Below are 26295 nucleotides of genomic sequence, written 5' to 3' on the forward strand. Positions count from 1 at the left end.
CAAGACTGTAATCAAGGAGACCCCTTTACGCGCCAATCTGAGATATATTTAAAGTCTGCTGCTTTCCTTCGTGCTGCCAGTTTAGCATGTTTTTGAATGTTATCTTTTTAAGTTGTGATGCAAAGGGCAACTTTTGAGGCGACGGGATGGTTGCTGCAGAATATCCCGAAACTGAGCCTAACTCTATTTATTTGACGTTTGAGCGTTTGATCGCGGCTGTTTGAGCGAGCGGGACAGCTGCGCTCACATTAAGTGAATGACAGTGCATGGACTTAGAGCTTGTGTGTTAAAGGCATGCTCAGGGAGGACAAAGTGAGGCGATTTGTATACATCGTGCATTTACATCATCATGATGTACATTTTGAGTTTGCAAAGATGTTTTTGAGTTCATCTGTTTTGTTTTGGCTGTGGCATCATATCTGAATATACCTACAACTGATGCAATTAAAGCTAATAAAGATATATCTATTTAACTTTCACTTTTGTCTCTTTTTCCTGCCAAACGAGTAATTTCTGAGGATTTAAGAATATTTTTTGATGTACAAGCTCATTTTCATGCTTTTTTTAAATGGACCTTATTTTTATTCAAAGTATGTCTATTGAAAAATATAAATGTACCTAGACTTTGTTTATTTTACACATTTTTGTTAAATACTTTTGAGTAGAAACAGAATACTTAATAACTATCATTTAAAATTGATTAAAGTTGGAAGGACTGTTACATATGGTGTGTGGTGGGAGGTTACCAGGTACGTTTATTTATGGTTCCTGCAGCTTTAGAAATGTAGATTTAAGTTTTTTGGGATATTTATAGGATATTTTTTAAGCCATTAGGGGACAAATTTAAGACCAATTTTGCAATAACAAAAACTGAAGAAAAAGGGTGACTTTTTCTGTGCTGTGAATGCGAGGGACATTCAGTAAATTGTGTAATTTTAAAAAACAATATTTATATATATGTATATTTATATATATATTGAGACTTTTGATGCCTTTGGGGGAGCCCTATTTTCCGGTGCAGACATGTCACGTGCTTGTGGTTAAAAATTGTACTATTAGAGAATTGCTTTATGTGATATCACCTTTATTTATTAGTTATTTACTTATTAATTTCCTTTTTAACTCTTACTCTATTAATTCCTTATCCTTCTAATGTCCTGGGCGTGCCATCTTTTCATGTTTTTAATTTATTTACTTGTTTATCTCTTTCTTATTTATCTGTTTTTAATTATCTTATTTTGTTTTTTCTCCACTGATGTGATGTTGTGTTATATTATTTTTTAGAGTTATTTATTTTGGGGAAACTTTAGAAATTATTCGGAAAGCTGTCTGCAACAATTTTGGAATTACTTTAAACAAATAATACATAAAGATATTGGGAAATGAAAGTTTTAATTATTTTTAAATGAAAATATTTATTAAGCAAATTATTTATTTGTTCATTATTTTTTTATTTAATTATTTTCCAATTCATTCTTATTTTTACTCATTTCTAATTTTATTCCTTTCTCTATTGAGATTATATTATTATTATTTTATTATTATTATTTATTAATTTTAATTTCCCTAATTATTTCTTCTTTTTCTTCTATTTCTCTGCTCTGTATTAATTTGTAAAATATAGAAATATTAATAAATAATTTCATTTATTCATTTTTCTATTTTATGCATACTTATTATTGAGTCATTTTACTTTTTGATCCTCCAAAACTAAACACACACCTGCGTCTAAATAAGACTGAGGACTTTCAGATATCTTGTCATGATATAATCTTTAATCCCTATACATATATTTCCCATTGCACATTATCATCATCATCATCAGTTTTGGACAGAACAGACAGATGGGGATAATTTTGGTCAGGTCACAAGTAAATTAATAAAAATAATCAATAAATAATAGAAAAATCTTCTTCACACAATCACATATAAAGTTCTACATATTGATTACAACAATGTAACAGGACAGTTAAACCATTGTTTCTGTACAAATAGATTTTCACATGTTTTTTTGTTCCACATATTTCACATACTTTATGAGATTACTGCACTTTAGGGCAACATACAGAAAAGCTAAAGGTTACAGACGTAACCCCGTTTCTCTGAGTCTTTAAAGGTTCCCATGAGTGATGATCGGTAAGTTCCTCCAAACCTGGGGCAAATAATATTTAATTTTTAGTGGTTTTATTTACAGCAATAGTGCTGCAAACTGGTTTCTAAATATTATTTGTCCCAGGTGATCCTTTCAACAAAGTCCCCTCTTTTCTCGCACATTCATGATGATGCTGGCGAACGATATTTATGTGATAAAGCCAACAAACTGCACATTTTTACTGCAGAGAAAAATGAAATCAGTTGACCTTAACAAACACTCTGGTAAACAATGAGGTCAGGGCTGGGTTTTCTCAAAAAGCACCTTTTTTTGCAAAGACCTACAAATATAATGCAGATAAAGTTTAAAATTTATGTTTTAAGAAGTGTATTTACCATTTTTTGTTAAATTTTCCAATCGTTTGGCAAATTTTTCCAGAATAATTCAGATAAACTAAAAAATGTTTGTTTTAAGAAGTCCTATTTACCCTTTTTTCAAATTTTCAAATCTTTTGGCAAAAAACCACATAAAGCCTAGCCCAGAATAATGCACATAAAGTTAAAAATGCTTGTTTTAGGAAGCCAAATTTACCCTTTTTTACAAGTCTTTTCCATGTTAAAATGTTACAACAGTATAAAAATGCTCTTACCTATAAGTGCTTCTTCACTTCTGAACTGGTGAAGAGCATCGGGTTTTAGGTTGCATGCAGCTTGTTAGTCCACCTGGCCGTCATGTAAACATTATAAGAGTCAGGTGAGCAGTTTTCATCAAAAATCAAAATTAGCTAAATTTTTAACCATATTTCCAGAAAATCAGAAAAAGAAAATACAAATCAAAGGGTGGGTGAATTTATTATTATTATTATTATTATTATTATTATTATTATTATTGTGATGTTCCCGTATAAACTCCCTCGTCCACCTCGTGTGCCCCTTCGTGACTGAAGCAGTGCTACCACACACATACATACACACACACACACACACACACACACACACACACACAAATATTTGGAAATAATGGCGCATCATGGCACAGGACATTAAGATGACTGTGCCAGAGGGAGCATAAATGCACCTCCTCATCGTGATCTGACTGGAAAACAGGTGTAAACATTAGTTACTACAGCTTGTTTGTAACAGGCTCAAGTGTGAATTTGCATTGTCCCTGTTAAATAAACTATAAAAACATAAACTTCCTTTAATGGTAAAAATTCAATTTTAAAAGGCAACTCTCTTTTGACAAGATTTTACAAAGATTTTAGATCTTGCAGGGTGACTATTTAGACAAAAACTAGATTCTTATTTTTTCCCATCCTGCTCCTGGTGAAAATATTACACCAAATTCCCTTTAAGAAATACGACATTTTAGCAATTTCTTAAATGTCTGCAAAAACAAATAACTCTACAGATACAAGGTAAAACAGGTCATGTGCTGACAGTATTCTTGTCAATTCGGCATCAATATAATCCCCCTTTTAAAATTTTAAAAATACTTATTTTATTAGTATTTTGTCGCCTCAACTTGCTACCATTGTCTGTTGTTAGGCTGCATTACTTCAGTGAGAAAAGACAGTGCAGATGAAACAGCTTCAAAAACTAAGATTTCTCATTAAATTAAGTGCTATTTGGTGAATCTTGTTCACTCCAGCTGTTTCTCCTCTTTTTGCATAGAACAAGAGAGCAGCGACTTTATTGTGTCCATTTAGGCCTAAAAAACTTAAAATGCTATGAAAAAGTTTAACAGTGTAACTCAAAGTCAGTAATACATGTATATTTTTACCTGTTTTCAACATTTATGAGGTGTTTTGAAAGAAACATCTGAATTTCCTTTACTTTGAGGAATAGTTTGGATTTATCTGCTTTATTTTGCATGTGGTCTTATTGAGTTAAAAGCTGCACGTGGCAAACCCAGCCCTGGTCATTCAGCACAGTTTCAAAACAGATGCACACACATCCACATGCATCCTCACCCTTTCACACAGTGCACGCCCCCACACACACAAACACCCACAGAAACAGAAGCTCAACGTACACGGTGTCCGTTTCAGTTTTTACACCCAGGAGTCGGGGGAGCCGGTGAACTTGTTGGCCCTGTTTGAAGGCCTCCGCGTGGTGGAGTAGAAGTCCACGTAGTTGGTGTTGGCTTTGAACTGGAGCGACTGGCCGGCGTAGCCGTCGGGGGAGGACGGGGTCAGGTGGACCGGCTCGTCCTCGTACTGCTCCTCTCCGTAGCCTTGTGGGGACGACAGGTACATTCTGTAGCTGTTGTAGTTCTTCCTGTCGGGTTCGTCGTAAAATGGCTCTGTGTGCTGGGAGGGAAAATGATGTTAAATTTGGACACTCTTCCACCATAACAGCGTGCAAATGTCTTATTTCAGATCTTGATCTTCTACACCATAACGCGTTTGTTATTCTGAATTTTTAATTTTAGCTATTTACATTGCTATCATGGTTTGTCATTTTGTGAGATTTTAAATGTTATTTGTTTGCTCGTTGATTGTTATTTTATACTAATGCTGCGATAAATATTAAATGAATTAAACAGAGAGAGCTCTCCAATGTAACGAGATTAAATAAATCAATGCATGTATAAAATGTGTGCACATGCCTGTGGTCACATGATGGGAGGGGCTCAGGACAAAGAGGAGAGTACTCCAGCTTAAAAACAATCTTAGCATTATTAAATCATTTGACATCAAATAGGTGTAAGAAGTAAGTAGTGCCGCAACTTAATAATCTTTATTATAGAGTGTTATGTTCATTATCTGCTTGATTTTAAAAAAAGAAAAAAATAGTCTTGGAAAAACAGAGTCTAAAAACCCAAAACATTCAGTTTGTCTTCATGGAGGACAAAACAAAAAAAACAGCAAATATTGACTTTAGAGAAGCTGAGGCCAGTGAATATTTGGCCGTATCGCCTAAAACACGACTTAAACGATTAACAGCTCATTTTTCTGTTGAGTGATTAATGGATTTTAGCTCTGGTAAGCCCTGCTTTGTGCTGGACTGAATTATTCAGAAATACAACCAGACAGATGCTTATTCTGCTATTAATTAATGTTCAATACTTCAAAGCAGCAATGTGAATTATTGAATTTTAGGTTTTTTCTTACCTGGGACCTCCTTAAGTCCTCTCCTGACTGGGAGGAATAGGTCCCAATGAAATACGGAGTTTTCTTCTCAGACCCTGAAGTGGAAAATTCAGCAACACAGACAAGAGGACATCATACCAAAGATGCAACACCCACGATTTCATGTTAAACTGGCAGCAAGTTTGTGTTTCAATAGCTGTCGTGAAAGGGAAACACAGAACACAAGGTAATCAACACACACCTGTGTACTGCCGCTTGTGTAAACTGTTGTCTCCATAATACGTGTCGAGTTGCATAGATGACTGCGCTCTCTGATAGTTCGAACTGTGTCTTCTTATCCCGAGCATCGCCGGCGAGGATGTTGCACTACCACCTAAAAATAAGGACAAAAACAAGCATTGCATTTTAAGACGTGTACTTTCTTAAAAGGACTTTCTCTATTGTTCGCTGAGACTGGAAGACACAAAAGACACAAAATGACCGTCACAGTTGGACCTCACTCACCGGATCTCTCACCTGATTGGATGACGGGGGACATCTGCAGCGGGCTGGTGGGCAGCGTCGGCTGTGAAAGGTAGCGGTCTCGCTCCAGTGTGGAGACGGGAGTGACGAAGTGAGTGTAGTTCCAGCCGTCCTGCAAACACACAGCCAGTTTCATAAGAAATAAAGTGTATTAAAAGTCTGATTTTGTCACTCAAGAAGTATCACCAAAAGGTCAGGAGTTTTTTTTTTAAAATAGATGCATAGCCTAAAAATGAAGACCAGCGAAAACGACAGGCTAGTCTGAAAAGTCTTTGTATGACTGCTGATTTAGGCTTAAAAAAACTAAATAAAATTAGATTTATTTAAAAAAAGATGGTGTCTGCTGGTGCCGACCTGTTTGTAGAGGTTCCTCAGCTCTCTGTACTGCCACAACGTATTCAACACCTGAGCTGCTGCCTTCACCACCTTCATCGAGTACCTGTGAAAACATGTTGGACGTGACATTATTCATCAATATCGATTCAGTTATGAGTACTGATGGCAGAAATACACAAATAACTCATCACAATACCTTCTGATATGTGTTAAATAAAGTGTGCATTATCTGTTTTGATAAAACTAAAATAAAAGTAAAAAACGTGCACATTTTTGTCTGAGCCCAAAGTAACAAACGCAATAATCGCAATAATCGTTTATGCAGGATTTACTTACCTGCATTGTTTGTGATTCACAGCTTTAGCAACAGGTTGCAAAAAAACACGTGGTTCGTCGTGTTGTTGTAGCGTTTTAACACTGACACGTAACTACCATCGACTCGGTGTAACCAAACATCGGCGTTTAATGTTGTATGCGCTGATTTTAACACGCGGAAAGCTCGCGCCACTGTCGCCGTTCGGGGCGTCATTGCAACAGAAATAATGAATTTCAGGATTTTAGGAATCGATGTTGAATTGGCAAAAACATAGTTTAGCCCCATGAGGTGTAATTAACGTCTGACGTTATCTGAGGATAACGTTTCAGGCCTCACAACAATGTCGCATTGTTGTGAAACTCCTCACTTGCAAACCTCTTTTTGATCACAACAATGCGACATTTTCCGAATATAAGCTGTGTCCCAATCAGGTCTGCATCCTTCGGAGACAACTCCCAGGGCATCAACAGTTGTTATATCTTATAATACACACACGTGTTAAATACACACGTGTGTTAAATGGGACGGTCTCACCTTCGGAGGATTTCCTGGTTGCGTCACCAGATGTTTCTGCCCTTACCCCTACGTCACTTTATACCTGCGGGGGGGGGGGGGGGGTACTAAAGCAAAGAAATGATTTTATTTTCAGATTTATTTTTTCCAACTAACCCCCCCTCCCTCTCACACAGCCAGGTGAGACCGTTTTTCCCATTTAACACCTGTTGCTGCGGCCCTCTGAGGCGCCTCTGACGGACTCTCGGCCTCCGTAGACCGCATAATGCTGCGTCCTCCAAAGGATGCAAACCTGAATCGGGACATTAAAAAAAAAACTGTCTCTGTCAAAGGTAAAATCTTTCAAGTTTGGACAGAAAAAGACAATACCCTTTCCCTCGTCCTTTACTGATGTCCACCAGCTTCTCGATGCCTCCGCTGTCCGCTAAAGCTTTGGCGTTTTCCATGTTGCGGCTGGTGACCTCGTGCAGCGTGCAGCACACCGACGCCACCGTTTCGTCCGACAGCACCGTTGGACTGCTGCCGGGAAGCCGGGTCACCAGATCCCGCATGGCGTATTTTCCTGCAGGAGGAGACGCAGAATATGGACTTCATTTAGACCAATGACTATGCCTGCTGGCACCCTAGAAAAAAAAAATATATTAACATCACAAATAAATAAACAGTGACAAGTTGCTGAATTATGTGTGAGCACGTGATGTGTCGTTATTGGGTGCAGAGGTGCGGGTCAGAGGTCAGGTCAATTAAAAAGACGGTCACGGACAGGTGATGGATTTGTAATTTCGACAAGATGACGCCTAGGGCACCAAATTGGGAAGAGCCGGCCCTGGATGGGAACGTTGTCTGATGGCAGAAGATTGACGCTGAAAATATTTATGCGGGAAAAACAAATATTTGCTTCGTGATTAAAATATACACATATTTGTTTCGGGGGTTATCTTAAGTTTTTAGATAATTAAAAGCTCAATACTGGTTTGTTTGTTTGCTAAGGACGAAACCAAAACTGGACACCTTTACAATAATAAAAACCGAATATATGAAGCATTATTTTGTGTTAAATTTAAAGAGGACTTGTCCAGTGTGCTGTCTGAATAATACAGAAAATGAGTTTATTTCTCTACTGTGCTTTTATTGTGACATGCCCAATGCTTTGCTTGCAAACAGACACTGATTTTGTGAACACGAAACATGCAGAAAGACTGAGACATCTGTTCACATTTTTGGGAGAAAAGAAAGAAGACTTTATCGAGATAATCGGCGGACTGTCCGCTGACGTTACAGTTTTGTTTTAGCCCATTTCGATGCTGAATGAAAAGTGAAGTTTTCTAAATTTGCAGGGTTCCTGCAGCTATTTAAGGCTTTTTATGACATTTTAATGCCACTTGGACCTAAGTGTATGACCAAATTTCAATAACTGGAACACTTTTAGTTTGCCCAAATTATAAATGTTACATAAAACATGACGTTTTTTGAGGATTACCTACCTAAAATGATCTTTTGCCATTTTTTGAGCCATGTCTTGTTGAGGTGTCTGTGTTTTTGAAAGAAATCAGACCCAAATTGCTCAGCTTTCAAAGGGTTAAAGAAGAACAATTTCTCAAATTATTTCACAAAAAAACAAATGCTACCAATTATTTCGAGATTTTACAATGCAATGTCAGATTTTTTTTTTTTTTTTTGAAATTTTTAAAATATTGATAAAAGTAATTTTAAAACCACTCAAGGCCTTACTTTTAGGTTAATGAATTCAATGACTTTTTTAAAGATCTGTGGGAACCCTGGTTTGGTGTTTTTATTTTTCATTTTATTATTTATTATTATTATTTTGGTGTCAGTTTGTGTTACCATCACCTGTTGGATTATTTCACCTTCAACACAACGTTTGTCCACAGGGGGGCGATGTGTTTTCATGTTTTCAATATTCAGTCTGATTTGAGAGACCGGCTCGCTGTGATGTCAGAAACAAAATGATTTTGAACAAGCTGCTGAAAGAGTGTGAATATTTCACCTATCAGCTCCTTGTTTCGGCTGTCCAGCGCCATGTTGCGGAGGGCGGTGGCGACGGAGCAGACGACCCGGTCGTTGTCCATCCTCAGCAGCTCCACCAGGATGGGCAGACCTTTCTCTTTACGCACCGCTGCTCGGATGTAAGCTGAGAACTGGACACACATGCACACAGCTTTATTGCTTTTATTTATTTTAAAAACATGGAGAAAAAAAGGCAATGAGCAACTTGGCAAGAAATGTCCCATAAGTTTCAAGAATTAGTAAAATGTGACAAGGGAATTACCCAAAGAATTAAAAAAATATGTATCAGAAAAATAGGGAAAAATGTCCAGAAAAAAATATAAATAGAAAATTAAAATAAATAAATAAAATAAACGCATCTTTATTTGGTCATTTTCTTGCATGTTTTTTTTTCTTTTTTTTCTTATTTTTAATTTTATTTTCTATGATTTTTTGCAAATGTTTGGGCCATGTCTTGTTATGATGCTCACTGGCTTCTCCCCATGTTTAAAAAAAAAAAAAAAAAAAAAAATTCAAACCAATTTGGTCATGTTTAAAAGGGTCTAATCACTTGAAATGTTGTGGTATTTCTATCGTGGCCTCCCCAGCGTCCCACCTTCCAGTTTCCAGCTGAGAGGTTTTGCAGCGACCCCGCGGCGCCCTCCAGCGTGGCCGGGTTGGAGCTCTCGGCCAGCAGGTTGAGGTATGGCTTCACCACCATCGGGTGCCACAGCAGCTCCGCCCCCCTCAGAGGCTGCGAGAAGCCCGGGACCGGCCCGACGCCGTCCCACTGCAGCAAACACACATCAACCAACAAAAAACGTAACACACGTGTGCAGATGTAGCTTGTTAAAATTTAAGGGGAAAAATTGGATTTCAAATCGTCTAGTTTTTCGTACCACCTGATGTAGTTTTTGTTTATCAGTCTTTTGACAGTCACTGGGTGTTTCCAGGGGTTACTGCTATGTATTCATTTACTTAATATTTATTTTTTCCTACTTTATCTTTTTTTTTCTGTAAATAATAATGAAAAAAATGAGTACGTTTAATTTGAGTACGAAGGTGTGTGTGTGTATCTATTTAAGAAATTATAGTATAGGTTTAAATGAATAAGTGAATAAAGGTTGGGATTAAATAACTAATAATAATTATGTTTTTGACCATTTCTTCGGATCTATATTTTATATTGTCTGTAATTATAACTTTTTTTGTCTGTCTGTTTTTGTATAATATTATATATAATTATGATACCTATTTGCTTATTGACTATTTATTTAGATATTTTAATTTGTTTTATTGTTTTAAAAGACAGCATTTTATTTAATTATTTATAACATTTTTTATCTATTAATATTTTTTTTATTATTATTACCTTTTATCTAGTGCTTAGAGTATTTTATTATTTATTCATTTTATTTATTATATTCATATAATATTAACATATTAATATATAATATTAATATTAATTTATATAATATATTATATTTAAATATTTTATCTATACATTTTTTTCCTGCCTGCGGTGTTTCCTCACTTATGGTAGCATTTTCTCAATTTCCACTTTTAATGAGCACTCTTATTTTAGTGTTTTAATTAATTACAGAGTCGTGCTTTTTTAACCATTTGCTTGTGTATTTTTGCATTTTGTGTCACAGTTTTGCTTGTCTGAAAAGTGCTATACCAATAAAATCTGATGATTTAAATCTGATTTAAAGCCTCTAAATGACCTCTTTGCATTTTTCGAATCATAAAATTGGGATTTTATTGTCCTTCTTCAGAAACAGACCTGCAAATATTCTCCTCCATTTCCCAGATTCCCAGGACCTCGACCCCTCCGTGTTTGTACCTTGTCGTCGGGCCAGCCGCCCCTCTTCCTGCCGCGCCTCCTCTTGCCCCAGCAGAGGTAGTCCAGCTCCTTGGCCGGGGACGAGAAGCCCAGCAGGGTGTCCAGCTCCTGGTTGCCGAGGAGACGAGAGGAGGGCATCTCCACCTCCAGCCGGTACGAGAGGTTCCTCAGGGTGCAGACGCTGTTCTCCACGATCTAAAAAAAAACAGAGAAGTCTTCACGTCTCGACCGTTTTTGCGTCTTTTTTACACGAAGAGAAACGAGGCTGATAATAAGGTTGAAGACGATGATGAGGAGGAGAGTGTCCTCTTGTTCGAACAGCAATCACTTTTACTGACCAGACGAACGACTGAGAGTTACAGTACGAGAGTGAAGTGTGTATATATTTTACTAATACTTTAATATTTATTTCTTTTTTAATGATTTTTTAATTGGTGCTTTCTTTTGTTTTGTTTTTGGTTTGCCTTTCATTTTATGGTTTAAAATATTTGCTGCCAAGACTATTTTAAATCTCTATATATGATCTGTTATAATTGAAAACCTGAATAAAGAAACTGTTAAAAGTTTAAAATAAAAACAAAAAAACATTGTTACTGGTCCGATGGCCGTATGATAACCAGGGTTCCTTCAGCTCGAGGCAGGTTAGATTTAAAATTTAAATAAATTAATTAATTAATATTAATTTATTAATTTAATATATATTTATAATATAAATATTTTTTGAACATAAAATATGACTTTTTTGGTGACATTCATGCATGACAATTTTAATATTTTATTTTATTTTTTTTTTACAAATTTTATAACAACAATAATTATTATTATTATAAGCTAAAATATTATTATTATTGTTGTTTTTTAAAAAAAACACACAACATCTTACCAGCTATTTAAAAATGTTATGATACAATGTCAGCCAAAAAATGCATAAATCCCTATCTGTCATGTCTTTGCATTTTTAAGACTTGTGAAAAATCTATTAAAGACATTTTAATACAAATTAAGACCTTACTTATTTTTTAGATTAATGAGTTTAATGCCTTTCAAGACTTTTAAAGGCGAATAAAACGCAATAATCCCTTTTTGGTTGACAAGCAGGTCCCTGTATGGTTTATTATTATATATTTTAGGGTTTAGTATTTAGTTATAACTGTGACAGAAAGGTAGGTGTGTGTGTGTGTGTGTGTGTGTGTTGTTGCAGCACCCTTGCTGTCATAGTCGGATGTGTTGACGCAGGCTTTGAGGACGTGGAGCAACGAGTCGACCAGACCTTCACAGCAACGCAGCTGACTCCTCGCCTCCTCCCCTGCTGAGCTCAGGTTCCTCACACACACACACACACACACACATACATGCGAACATGAATAATAGGGGACTATCTAAGTGTACTATCCAAGAGGGAACCTTTATTAGCAGTCATTTTAAAAATACAAAACTAGAATTGAAAATTTACTTTTGAGGTCTTCTTTCACAATATTACTGCAAATGTGATTTTTACAATTTTTTAAAGAAATTGCAAGAGGGGACCTGAAGCCTTGAGCGACGTCTGCCTATCAAAGGGGGGACATCCATATACTGCAGTCAAACTGGTTTATCCTGGTTCTCTCACCTATAGAGTGCTTCTTTTTCACTAAAACTTCATTTGTATCTTTAAAAATGGGTATGTAAACTTTATTGCTTGCAATATATCAACATTTTTTGTGATAATAAATATTACAGAAATAATACTTGCCAAAGCAAAGTATATCTTTTAAAGAAGGCTCCCATAATCCTGTGAATTCAGTTTTATCTTACTATTTACTGTTAATAACTTTATTGTTGTCTTTGTTTTATATATGTTTAAATATATATATATATATATATATATGTATATTTAGACCAGACCAATTGTAACTACCAATGTATCACCAAAAATTCAGAAAAATAAATCTATAAACGAGTAACATTATACATAAAATGATCAGCAATATAATTACTTATTTTAATAAATAATATATTTTTATTTTAATTAATTAATCACTATAAAATGATTTAACACAAGTCTGTGACTAGACCTTAAAAGCTGTTTGCTTCCAAAAGAAAGAAATCAAACTGTGACATGACAGTTGAGCTCAGGTCCAGAGAAGTCAGTGGCGTTTCTGGATTTTGTTGAATCTGGCTTTCACTTAGCATAGTAGAGTCTTAAATTGCATTTATAGATGCAGTGATGAACTGTGTTCACTGTCAGTGGTTTTCAGTGTCCCCAAGCTCATTTTGTGATATCATGTTGGTATTTAATGCAGTGCAGCTTTATGGGTCAAAGGTCATGGCCATTCATTTTTGGTTTTTAGCCTTGTCCCTTTTATGCAGAGATTTCTCAAGGTTCTCTAAATTTTTCATGCTATTATGGCAGATAGTTAATGGATTTGAACAGCAAATATCTTGTTTTGTAATGTATTCCTTTGTGTTCACAATAGTTTTTCAGTGATGGATGAAACACCTGTGTTTGTTAGTGTATTTTAGCATTATCTAATCTAGACCCCATTCAAAGATGTTTGTTTTTTTAATGACTACAGTCTGTAACACATACTACACACACTGGCATGCAGCATTGTCACAGTGCACAGAGAGTGTGCGTGAAGTGAAAGGCACATAATAAATGTTACGATAAGTTCACAATGACACTCAGCTTTACAGGACTTTACATTCCAGTATTGTAAACTGAAACTTTTCTTTAGCACTTAAAGTTTAACTGGTATGTTAGTGTTTTTGATGGGCATTGAAATGGTGATGAGCCACCAACAACTCATCTCAAAACCATCACAACAGGATACACATCTATGAATGGGCCTTCATAAGTCGACTTCTGTTTGTACTCTTTGAACTTTGCACTCTAAAAAGAAAAAAAAATGTCCACACTCCATTTCCTTTTGTAAGAAAACTAAAAAAGGAGTTTTAAATTAAAATTATGTAACATCAAACTTTGACTTGACCTTTAAAATTGTTCAATTTCCAAAATACTTACCTGACCAGTTTTCACAAGGAGTGAATGTCAATCAAGTTTTCAATATACTTGTGTTCTCAGTCTGTACTTAAAGAAATGCAACTTGTTTGTTGGTGCACATTACAGAAGAAGGTCCACCCTTGAGTAGGATATAATGACATGAGTCGACTGTTGGCTGGTACATAATGTCACAAGTTCCTTCTTAGATAGCACGGAGTGACGTTCACACTCAACCATGTAAAGCACATACAAACATATTTAATAATACTTGTGAAAAAAAATCTCATCTGAATAATGTTACATTTCTTCTTCAAATATGATTTGTTAGTATGTTTGTGTAACAGAATATAAAGGCTCAACTTTAGTGGCTGGCTTAACCTTTTTATGGCTTGATACTGTATTAATGGGAAATTATGCCCATTTCTAAAATACATACATATTATTTCTATGATCTAAGGCAGTCTAAAAACATTAGTAAACATGGGCAACTCGCTCCCATATCCAAAAACTGAAGTGCTTGTGATGTCATGTGATATAAAGTGTAGAGTTGCTCCATTGATATGAAATTGTGAAAGATTTTCTAGATGACACTGAGAACAGCCAGAACAATGTTATAAGTATATGGGAACATTTTCTGTTACAGAACTGACAACACCAATATAATAAAGTTCATTTGGGTTTAAGGGATAACAAACATTCTGTTGGTCCCCAAAATTAGGCTCTCGATGAGCAGAAGGAGCAGCTCCAGACTTTATACTTCATGACATTACAAGTCTGAGACTTCTTTCTCTAGTGTCTAGATCAGAGATATCACACATACTGGCTGATCCCTTGGCCATGGAAAAAACATACTGGAATTCCTACTTTAGATGTTCACCTTTACAATGAAGGGTTTCCCAGAAAGGACCAAAACGATATAAAGGTCAGCAACAGTATTTGCTGATTAATCATAAAAATAGATTTATTATCAGACTTTTACTGGAAATTCCCATTAAGAGTTATTACAAGCACAGGATCTCTTTTACAATGTATGTGCGTGCTTTCAATTTATATGCATAAGAATGCATTTTCTTTGTTGATCAACATTACAGAAAAAAGGGCCACACATATAGAATAAAGCGACGGTGGTCCCAGTTGGCTGGTACATAATGACACAAGTTCCCTTTTGGATAGGACAGAGTGATATTCACACTCCACCATAGATTAATGAAAAAGAAATAGAAAGGTGCATTTTGTAAAGAGAAAAATATCTAATACAAAAAATGTATCTATTCAGTAAAGCTTCTCATTGTTTAGTAAATTGGCACCAGAAATGTTGCCATTGTAGCTATTTAAAATAAAGGCTATAATGTGAACACAATTATAACTTGTCTTAGTATTCACTGTGACGTGACAGATGAGCTCAAGTCCGGGGAAGTTGGCAGTGTTTCTGGATTTTGTTGATATCTGGCTTTCACTTTGCATAGTTAAGTCTTAATTTGCATTTATAGATACAGTGATAAACTGTGTCCACTGTCAGTGGTTTTTAGTGTCCCCGAGCTCATTTTGTGATATCCTTCAGTCATGTTGGTATTTAATGCAGTGCAGCTTTATGGGTCAAAGGTCATGGCCATTCATTTTTGGTTTTTAGCCTTGTCTCTTTTATGTATTTCTCAAGGTTCTCTGAATCTTTTCATGCTATTATGATAGGTAATGGATTTGAACACCAAATATCTTGTTTTGTAATGTGTTCCATTGTGTTCAAAATGAATAGTTTTTTAGTGATGGATGAAACACTTGTGTTTGTAAGTGTATTTTAGCATTATCTAATCTAGACCCCATTCAAAGATGTTTGTTTTTTAATGACTACAGTCTATAACATATACTACACACACTGGCATGCAGCATTGTCACAGTGCACAAAGAGTGTGCATGAAGTGAAAGGCACATAATAAATAATATAATAATACGATAAGTTCACAATGACACTCAGCTTTACAGGACTTTAAATTCCAGTATTGTGTGAACTAAAACCTTTCTTTAGCACTTAAAGTTTAACTGGTATGTTAGTGTTTTTGATGGGCATTGAAATGGTGATGAGCCACCAACACCTCATCTCAAAACCATCACAGCAGGATACACATCTATGAATGGGCCTTCACTAGTTATCTTCTGTTGACCCCATTCAAAGAGGTTTGTGCAACCCAGAACTAAGTTTTTATTATTGTTATATCTATTTTTTGGTTGTTTTTGATAACTATAGCTGGTAACACATAGAGTTGTAAATTAGTTGGCAAATACAGGGCTGGTATACAGCATTGTCACTGCGGCACAGAGAGTGTGCATGAAGGCATGTGAGATTGCTAAAATAAGTTTACATTGACACTCAGCTTTACAGGTCTTTACATTCCAGTGTTGTCAACTGAAACAACTCTTTAGCACTTAAAGTTTAACTAATGTTAATGTGTTTCTGATGGCCATTGCGTTAAAAATTCAGACAAACAGAGCCACTGAGAGCCAAGATGCCCTACTGCTTTAGAGGGCCACTTAATAAATAATTACCTTTCAATTATTTCAGTGATATTACATACATGTGGTTATTATGTCACTTCCCAGCAGATGTTTCTTCATGTGAAAAACATGTTTAACTCCTTTTTTTGAATAGCTTGTAGTCAATTGTGCAATTGACGACAAATATGGAATTCTGCTTGTATTTCTACTCTTTACAGTTTAACATTATCTTACCCAACATCCACTTGTTTAACACAGGAAAGAGGAAAAAGCCATGTTTCAGTCAGATACAACATCTAGGATATGAGAAGTAAGCAACCCTGAAGCCCAATGTGTAATGTCCTCACGACCATAACGACCATCGTCAGCTAGAAGAAACCATCCCCCGCACTGCAGGGAATCAAGGCCTGACAGATTTTCACAGGCTGACTTGCAGAGAATCAAACCCCTCACCCACTGCAGGTCACTCACTTCTCAGTGGCAGCAGTCTCCACTGTTCAACACTCAAAGTTAGGATCTGAGAATCATATGGGTGCTGGTCACTCCACCTCTTCAGTGTAGAAGAAATTACATATTTTTGTCCACTTCATCAACTGAAGGCCAAGTAAATATAAAAATATATCTATAAAACTGTGTGTGAATGTAATAAAGACAGATTGCTTTCTAAAGAATGCACAAAGCCACTGAATCAAATGTACATAGATCATACAGAGATGAATAACATTTTTTTTTCACACATATGAATATTCGGCCTCTTTTAGGGATGCATCTTACTCCATAAATGTGGTAATTTTACATGTCGGTATCATCTTTTCTGAAGCTGGCAATACTGTATTATAGGCATCATTAATAACTTGTTAACTGACTGTTAATTATACTTTTGTCAATACTCCTTGATAACCAATGAAGAAATGATAACTAATTAACTTTACCCATTATAAGTAATGTTATAGATTGTTATTTTATTAGTCAAATACCAAGACTTATACAGTCTTGTATAAATACATAAACTAAGTATTAATGGTTTCCAACTAATTTGTAAACCTTTGTAAAAACAAAAAAAGTAAATTATACAATATAAATATCTCTTGGATAGATAGACCAAATATTTATAACACTTTGTTAACTATTAATAGTTGGTTTGAAAACTGTTTATAAACATTGTTTGGATGGTTTCTATAAAGTTGCAACTGCTAATGGTAATAAACTGTTAAACTGTTAACAAATACCATGTAGCAGATCTTGATACTATTTGGAAGACCATTATAAAGTTGCAGTTGCTATTTAAATCTTTTGAGTCACTTAATAAATAATGTCTTTCTAAGCACTTTGTAAAGTATACATACACGTTTGCCCTTCATTAAATTTTTAATAGGTTACAAAAGTTGCAAAACAACAATAACCCACTACATTTACTTTGGCTCAAAGTTGCATGTCAACATTGACTTTCTGTTCATATATGTGTTTAAAATGATAATCACACAATCAGGACACAAACATGTACTCTTTATGTAGCTCACCTATAAAACATTTAAAAGGGCCAAATTAGTTTTACTCCATACAATCAATAACCATTGACAACATTTTAACTATCTAAATAATGTTTGTAGATGCTTTACAGAGTATCTAATTCTGTAGTATTGTTTTACCTCTTTAGTTAAAACAGAACCTTTTATTATAATTAGAATAATGAAATGTAAACTTGAGGCAATAACCTGTGCAACATCAAAATGGTATGTCATGAAATAACAGATGTAATCATTAGGTAACTGAATATGTTCAACTACTTAAATATCCATAATAGTACAAGTTTTGAAAAAAAAAAAAAAAAAATCAGTATTTAAAATGGGAATTAAAGTGGAGAATTGTATGCCTACTCCGTACAATTTCAGGGTGTTCTTCCCAATAATCCAGGGATGTTGTACTAACCAAGATAAGCAGTGTGTGCTACTTGTTAAACCCCAGGATGGGGGAATAAGCCACGTTTCAGTCAGTCTAAATCAGATACAGCATCTTGGATATGAGAAGTTAGCAACCCCTTAGCTCAATGTGTCATGTGCTAACGACCATCGTCAGCTAGAAGAAACCATCCCCCGCACTGCAGGGAATCAAGGCCTGACAGATTTTCACAGACTCACTTGCACAGAGTCAAACCCCTCACTCACTGCAGGTCACTCACTTCTCAGTGGCAGCAGTCTCCACTGTTCAACATTCAAAGTTAGGATCTGAGAATCATATGGGTGCTGGTCACTCCACCTCTTCAGTGTAGAGGAAATTACATATTTTTGTCAGCTTCATCAACTGAAGGCTCATAAATCTAACAATATATATCTATAACACCATGTGATTGCTTACTTAATAATGCAGAGCACCACTGAATCAAATGTTTAACATCTTAGAGAGATGAACAACAATTTTTTCACAAACAAATGAATATTTAACCTCCTTTAGGGATGCATTTCGCTCCATAAATGTGCTGGTAATTTTACATGTCAGTGTCATCTTTCCTAAGCTGGCTGTTAACAGACTGTTAATTTCACTTTTGTCAATACTACTTGATAACTAATAAATAAATTGCAACTACTGATGGTACGCTGATACACTGATACACTACTGATGGTATATTGTTAAACTGTTAAAAAATACCATGTAGTGGATCTTGACATATTATTTGGGAGGCCATTTTAAAGTTGCATTTGCTGTTTTAAATCTTACAGTCACTTAAAAAATGCTTTGTTTCTCAGCGCTGTGTTAAGCATGCATACACGTTTGCCCCCATTAAATGTTTTATAGGTTAGAAAACTATTTATTTTCATATATAAGTTCAAACTGATTTATGACCAAACCTTTTAAATTTATATCACTGCAGCTCAAATGAAAAGGGTTCAGGAGGTGAAAAATGGACTACATAAATTCAACATTACAGATCAATAACAAAACCTATGTTACAAAACTACAATAATCCACCATGTTTTTTCTTTGGCTCAATGTTGCATTCTGACATTTTATTTCTGTTTCCTGAATATGTTTAACATGATGATCAGACGATCACTCTTGTTTTACTCCTATAGTTGAAACCAAACCTTTTATTATGATTAGAACAATTAAATGTTAACTTGGCACAATAAACTATGTAACATCACAATGGTTTGCCATGAAATTCATGTAATTATTAGGTGATTAAATATGTTCAAATATTTAAACTATCCAGTAAAAAAAAAGTACAACTTTTGTATCAGTATTCAAGCTAGTGGGAATTTGAGTGGAGAATTATATGCCCAATCTGTAAACTTTTAGGATGTTCTTCCCAATAATCCAGAGATGTTGTACCAGCTAAAATAAGCACTGTGTGCCACTTGCTTAACCCAGGACAGGGGACAGACCCATGTCTCAGGCAGTCAGAGTTGGATGTAACATTCTAGCTAATATAAATTAGCATCTCTGAAGCTTAATGTGGAATGGCCTATTGACCATCGTCAACAACAAAGAAACCAACCCCCACACTGCAGAGAATCAAGGCCTGGCACAGAGCTGCACACGCTGACCCCTCACCCTCTCCAAGTCACTCATTTCTCAGAGGCAACCTTAAAGGCACATGGGTGCTGGACACTCCACTCAGTCAATGTGGAGGATTGTTTAATGCTTACATCATAAACTAAAAACCCTTTAAGGAATTTGAAATTCTTCATATAAACCAAAACTGTGTTGAATAATAATAAGTCCCTCTGGTCACTGCAGCATGCACACAGAGAGATGGCAAATCATTTAATCCAATACAAAATGAGTAGTCAGCCTCTGTTAAAGACACAATCCATAAATGTGCTGGTAATTTTGCATGCCAGTACACCCATTTAAAAAACTCTCAGTTCCCTCTCCTACAACAGAAGACTTTAAAGGTCGTACACAGCAGACAATCCAATCCAAATCTCTCAGCGTTATTTTTTTATTTTACTTGAAAGTGAATCCTATTTTGATCCTAGTTCTGCAGTTTTTGTATTGTTGGCTGTTTTATATTTCTTTAGTTGTTTTAGTAGTTGTAGTTGTTTTGGTTTTCTTGAGATCTAGTAATGTGTATATACAATTTTGTCTGTCTAATGCAGATTTAAGATTAATTTAAAACATTGGAGAAAATATAAAACAAAACAAAACAAAACAAAACAAGAAGTGTCATTTTGTACAGGCCAAGAGGGGACAAAGTGTGGACTGACTTTCCTTTTTTAGAATTTAAAGTTAAAGTACAGCCAAAAGTACAGCCAAAAACCTATAGAATTTGAAATAGTTCATCTCAGCAGTTGAACAGAGGGTTTCAGAGGTTAATCATTCCTCTAACTGACTTATCCCTGTAACTGAGACAAACTGATTGCTCACAAAACCTCCCATATTATAAATACCATTAAAGATTGCTCTAGTCATTTATATCATGATGGGTTGTCAATGTGTTTTCAACACAAGGTAAAAAGGAGCACACTCTTAAACAGCAACTCAAAAACTTATTCAGGTGCACGATTCAAAAAGCAATGTACGAAAAAACTAAAATGATATTTCTATCTCCAATTTCCTAAAAAAATAAATAATTTTATTATTACATTTTTGTAAGATTATTTTCTTTGAACAATAATGCATCTAACTTCTTTTTTTTCCTATTCTTTGTCATTTATCCATGTTGAAATGGGAATGTCACTCTATACTATATATCTAAGATGGAACTTGTGTCATTATATACCAGCCAACAGTGGACTCATGTCACTTTATACAACTCAAGTGTGGACCTCTTTTCTGTAATGTGGAGCGACAAATAAAATGGATTCCTATAGATGGGCACACATACATTGGATTTCAACCATAACAATAAATGCCAAATTCAGCTGATTCCTGTGAATTCTGGGAGACCCTGCAATTTTGTCAAATCACTGCAACTATACAGAATTCTTAACTATTTAAACCGGTTAAAATCTGATTTTCACTGTATGTCTGCCCACAACTAATCCACTCAGTTCCTCAGTTGCCCTCTAAGTATTTCTGAGTGGCTCTGATGTTTTACAAAGAAGACTTTGGACCAGCAAAGCTATTTTTAAATTATTTGCTTCATTTTATGCAAATATTGGCTCTGAAAAGGCATCATTCAATGATGATGAAACTTTATTCCTTTTTTTTAAAAAAAATATAACATTTTTGTTTTAATATTCTTTTCCCAATAGAAAAAAAAACTTTAAATCCTCAAAAATAAAACCTAAAACTTGCATGGCATTTTTTTGCTTGTAAAAACTGTTAAATGGAAGTTTTGAGTACGTCCATCCATATTCTCAAGTGATGCTAGCCACGCAAGATGTATGCAGATGTGCCTCGTGCTGTCTGGCTGTCTACTGACGTATAATAACAATGCCGCTGGCTCTGTCCGGCTATGTTCTCATCTCACATCATCCTGCCATGATCCAGATTGATGCAGGTATGCCAAAAGCACTGACAGAGGGAATGTATTTGAAAAGTTAACAATGAGAATGGACTGGGGTAGCCCCCTTTTAAAACAGTGTCAAGCTATAAAATGGTAAAGACATCCACAACGGCTGAGCCTTTATATTCAGTTACAAAAATACATACTTACAGATCCTTTTAGAAGCAAAAAAAAAATTACATGATTTAGTTTAGATATATTTACAAGTAACTTGTGTCATTATGTACCAGCCAACTGTGGACCCCTGTTGCTTTATACTACACAAGTGTGGACCTCTTTTGCCTGTAGAGTAGATCAGCAAATAAAATGCATTCCTGTGATTATAGAGAAACAAAACATATGTACATTGTAAGATTGACAGAAATCTAGTGCTTCTAGTGCATCTAAAAACTCAAAGGGAGTTTTGGAGGATTGAGCTAATCTCAAGGTTAAGTTAAATTCTGATAATAAACTAATTTAAGCAATTCATTAAAATTAGTAAAGATCTTGCTGGTATTTTCTCTCCACATTTTCTTCCTACCATTATTATTATTATTATTATTATTATTATTGTTGTTGTTATTGTTATTTCTCCTTTCTTTAGATTTTAAAATATTTCCTTGCCCTCTGGGGAAGCCGTATTGTAAAACAGTGTCAAGCTAGATGGTTAAGCCATCCACTAAAACTGAGCCTTTATAGTTTGTTATAAAATATTAGTTATAATTATAATAATCACAGTCATTGTAATCATAGTTGAGGAATAATTTTTGAATTATTTAGGTGAGATTCTTTTTGTGTAAGTCTTATCTATCTCATTTTATTTATTCTTTACATGGTGGAGTGTGAACGTCACTCCATGCTATCCAAGAGGGAACTAATTGTCATTTATGTACCAGCCAACAGTGGACTCATGTTGCATTATCCTATGTTTGGACATGTTTTCTATAATGTGCACCCACAAACAAATTACATTTCTATGAGTACAGACTGAGAGTGTATATTGAAGTATATTGAAAAACTGATTGACATTCAGTGCTCGTGAAAACTGGTCAGGTCAGTATCATCAGGGACTGAACAACTTTAAAGATCTAGTCAAGGTCTGATGTTACATCATTTTACATAATTAAACCTAAAAAGAAAAAATCTTACTGCTGATCATTTTATGTAAAGGTTTATTCTGCTTGGATTATAGTTTTCTTGCTTTTTTTAAGGCTCTAAAATACTGATTTCTCTCCTGCCTTCTGGGTAGCCCTTTATTTTAATACAGTATAGAGCTTAAAACTTATTTTAAAAAAAAAAACAACATCTTACCAGCTATTTTAAAATGTTACGATACAATGTCAGCCAAAAAATGCATAAATCCCTATCTGTCATGTCTTTGCATTTTTAAGACTTGTGAAAAATCTATTTAAGACATTTTAATACAAATTAAGACCTTACTTATTTTTTAGATTAATGAGTTTAATGCCTTTCAAGACTTTTAAAGGCGAATAAAACGCAATAATCCCTTTTTGGTTGACAAGCAGGTCCCCGTATGGTTTATTATTATATATTTTAGGGTTTAGTATTTAGTTATAACTGTGACAGAAAGGTAGGTGTGTGTGTGTGTGTGTGTTGTTGCAGCACCTTGCTGTCATAGTCGGATGTGTTGACGCAGGCTTTGAGGACGTGGAGCAACGAGTCGACCAGACCTTCACAGCAACGCAGCTGACTCCTCGCCTCCTCCCCTGCTGAGCTCAGGTTCCTCACACACACACACACACACACACACACACACACACACACAAAAACACACATTAATTCAGACTGCAGTGTGTGGATTCCCCCACAGGGTGGCTTCAAACCTGCCCGGATACAAGTAAAGGAGGAAGCTTATCCTCCAATAGGATCCTTCAGCCGCCACTAATGGAGAGCTGACATGAGAAGACTGCACAGCGGCACATAACTCCCACAATGCATTTCTATACCATCAATCTACAGCCTGCATGCAGAGAAAAATGCTGGAGGCGTGTGTGTGTGTGTGTGTGCTGTTTCCCTGCAGCACAGAGAAGAAAAAACCACCAGTTTGTGATCCGACATGAATTAAATGAAGCCTTTAAAACTGTTTTTTTTTTTTGAGGAGTTTAAAGATACTTTTTAAAAGTCCAGGAAACACACCTGGTCTCAGTCCTGATTGGCTCCTGACACTAAAGGACGACTGGCGGCCGTCCAGTCAGGACAGTTTGCAGCATGTGAACTGGGAAGTCACAACTCAGCAGGTTTCATTCATTTGATTCAGAGTCCAAAGCTGCAGAGCAAAGCTGAGTTTCATTCAATAAATTCTCATTTAAAGGGCTAATCCGAACTTTTTGCCGAAAATAAAATGTTGCCGTGTTGGCTGGTTTCATAACAAATGCACTTGTACAGCATTTCATGTTCATGGGACTGATAGCAGAAAGGTTACTGTGTTTACCGCTTACGTTTATCTAAGAACTGAAGAGAGTCGCTTTGGCTGCGAAGTTGGTCATTAAAGAGTTAAACTGACAATAGAGTACTATAAAGATTTATCAGAGTTTAACGAAGAATCCCAATTTTTTCTACAACATGAGAAAGCACAAGAGCTGCAACAGTTAGTCAATTTATTGATTAGTTTCCTAAATAAAAAATTAGTTGCCAACGATTTTGGTTTTCAAATTATCGTCATTTTTTAAACAAAAAAGCCAAACGTCTGTACTTACTTTTACGGTATACTTTTACTTCACTTGAGTATTTCAATCTGATGCCACTCTCTATATCGACTTCACTACACTTGAAATATTAAACTTACTTCACTACAATTGTTTGTGAACTTAGTTACAAATTTAGATGTTTGCACACGAACTATACGGAAAGATACGGATGCAGCCAAAGCATTATTTTCATTATTAACATTATTTCTATAATAAAACTTTTTGCTTTTCCTTTCAATTATTTCAATGTATTAAGTTAAAATTTTCTACATTTTACTTTTAATACTTAATTATATTTTTCTGTTTGTACCCTTTTTTTAAAAAAAAAATGATAACTTATGAAGATATAATCTACATATTTACTTACTTACTTTTAATGCAGGAATTTTACTCATAACCGAGTATTTATTACAAGTAAAGGATCAAAATACTTTCTCCACCACTGCTTAAATGTGAGAATTTCACACAAAAATGAGGAGCTTTTAATTTTTGAAGTGTTTGAAGACAATTTACTGACAAAGAAATTCATCTAAAAAAAAGTATTGGCAGGTACTATAATGAAGAAAACAGAACAGAAAACCTGGAAATATATGTTGCAAAAAAAAAAAAAAATAAAATAAAATTAAATTAAAATGGTTTGATCTATTTAAATGAATTCTGAGGATCTGTTACCGTAAAAAGAACGAGTCCGCCCATTACCTCTATTTTATAGCCCCATCTAATTTCAAAGGGGGTTTTAATTTATTTATGTATTTTTTAAATTAACTTTAATGGCGCTCCATATTCTACAGCATTAATGGGTGTAAAATGTGCAGATTATTTTCCTCTGAAGGCCACTGTGGTCCAGCCCGTACTTAAACCCTCATGCCTGCATAAAATCTCCATTAGAGAGCCTCTCACTGATGATTTTATGATTGCGACTATGTGCTGGGGTTTTACACAATCATTAAAATGAAAAAGCAGACAGAAAAAAAAGCCGCCCAATAAATCCAAAAGTCATTCTTGCATTTCGAAATGAGAATCGATTTAATGAGCAAACTGCACGACTGGTAACTCTACAGTATTGGGAGGCAAGGCACTTTGTTAAATCTATTTTTTTTAGAAATAAAAAAAGATTTGTGTGTGTTTGGGGATAGTTAAACTGTAAAGGAGTGTGCTGTAAACATTTAAAACACGGTGCTGATGAATATGCATGAGCATCATCAGCAAAGATTATGATTAATGATGATAAATGACTGGAATAATGGCGGCATCAATAGCTATTTTCTTCCATTTGGAAGATGATTTCATCATCATAAGACTCGAGAAATCGACAAAACAAAACAATAAATGCATCACAGCACGTTCAGCAGAGGCTGCGTTTGACTCGCTCCTCACCTCAGACAGCCGGTGGTGTTTCGCAGCAGGAGGGACGACTGAAACTTGACTTTGTGTTCGTCGCGGTGCGAGACGCTGCTCCAGCCCGAGTGGGGGATGACGACTGTGTTGGTCAGCGTGGACAGAGCGTCACGGATGATGGTCATCTTCACTGCATCACACGAGGAAAGGTTCCACAAGACTCCTGAGGGGGACAATAAAGACGAGACAGAAGACGTCAGTCTTGTCTTGTTATCGGGATCATTTCACAGTCTGGAGGACTGAAAGCCAGTGTTCGGAGGTAGATGAGAACACTGATACTTCATCTGTGTTTATGCAGTATGTATGAGTATTAGTATTAGTATTAGTAAAAAGTGGAGGTCGACAGATTATCGTCCTGGCCGATTTTTGCCGATTCTCTGTATCGGTGTTCAGATGACTTTTCCAAGCCTTTGAAAACTGAGCATGTTGATTTTTTATTATTTTTTTTTAAACCGAGGGAACAAAAGACAATGACCAAATTGGCAAGAAATGTCCCAAAAATAACATAAAAATAAATAAATAAATATGGAAAAATGTCCAGAAAATATACATGGACCTG

General features: G+C 35.4%; 1 protein-coding gene across 1 annotated transcript in view; it reads right to left on the reverse strand.

Moving 5' to 3' along the window:
* Positions 1-2956: 2956 nt before the first annotated feature.
* Positions 2957-26295, reverse strand: part of LOC121963068 (plakophilin-4-like) — a 24079-nt gene continuing 740 nt past the window's right edge. Inside the window, exons 2-12 of the mRNA XM_042513437.1 lie at positions 25716-25899; positions 23257-23374; positions 10727-10921; positions 9497-9670; positions 8882-9032; positions 7243-7435; positions 6063-6147; positions 5703-5820; positions 5428-5559; positions 5208-5281; positions 2957-4403 (exon numbers count right to left, since the gene is read on the reverse strand). Of these exons, the coding sequence (XP_042369371.1) occupies positions 4146-4403; positions 5208-5281; positions 5428-5559; positions 5703-5820; positions 6063-6147; positions 7243-7435; positions 8882-9032; positions 9497-9670; positions 10727-10921; positions 23257-23374; positions 25716-25899 (1682 nt within the window). The 3' untranslated portion in view covers positions 2957-4145. The remainder of the gene's footprint in view (positions 4404-5207; positions 5282-5427; positions 5560-5702; positions 5821-6062; positions 6148-7242; positions 7436-8881; positions 9033-9496; positions 9671-10726; positions 10922-23256; positions 23375-25715; positions 25900-26295) is intronic.

The sequence above is a fragment of the Plectropomus leopardus genome, chromosome 24 (assembly GCF_008729295.1).
Source record: "Plectropomus leopardus isolate mb chromosome 24, YSFRI_Pleo_2.0, whole genome shotgun sequence".
Taxonomy (NCBI): Eukaryota; Metazoa; Chordata; class Actinopteri; order Perciformes; family Serranidae; genus Plectropomus; species Plectropomus leopardus.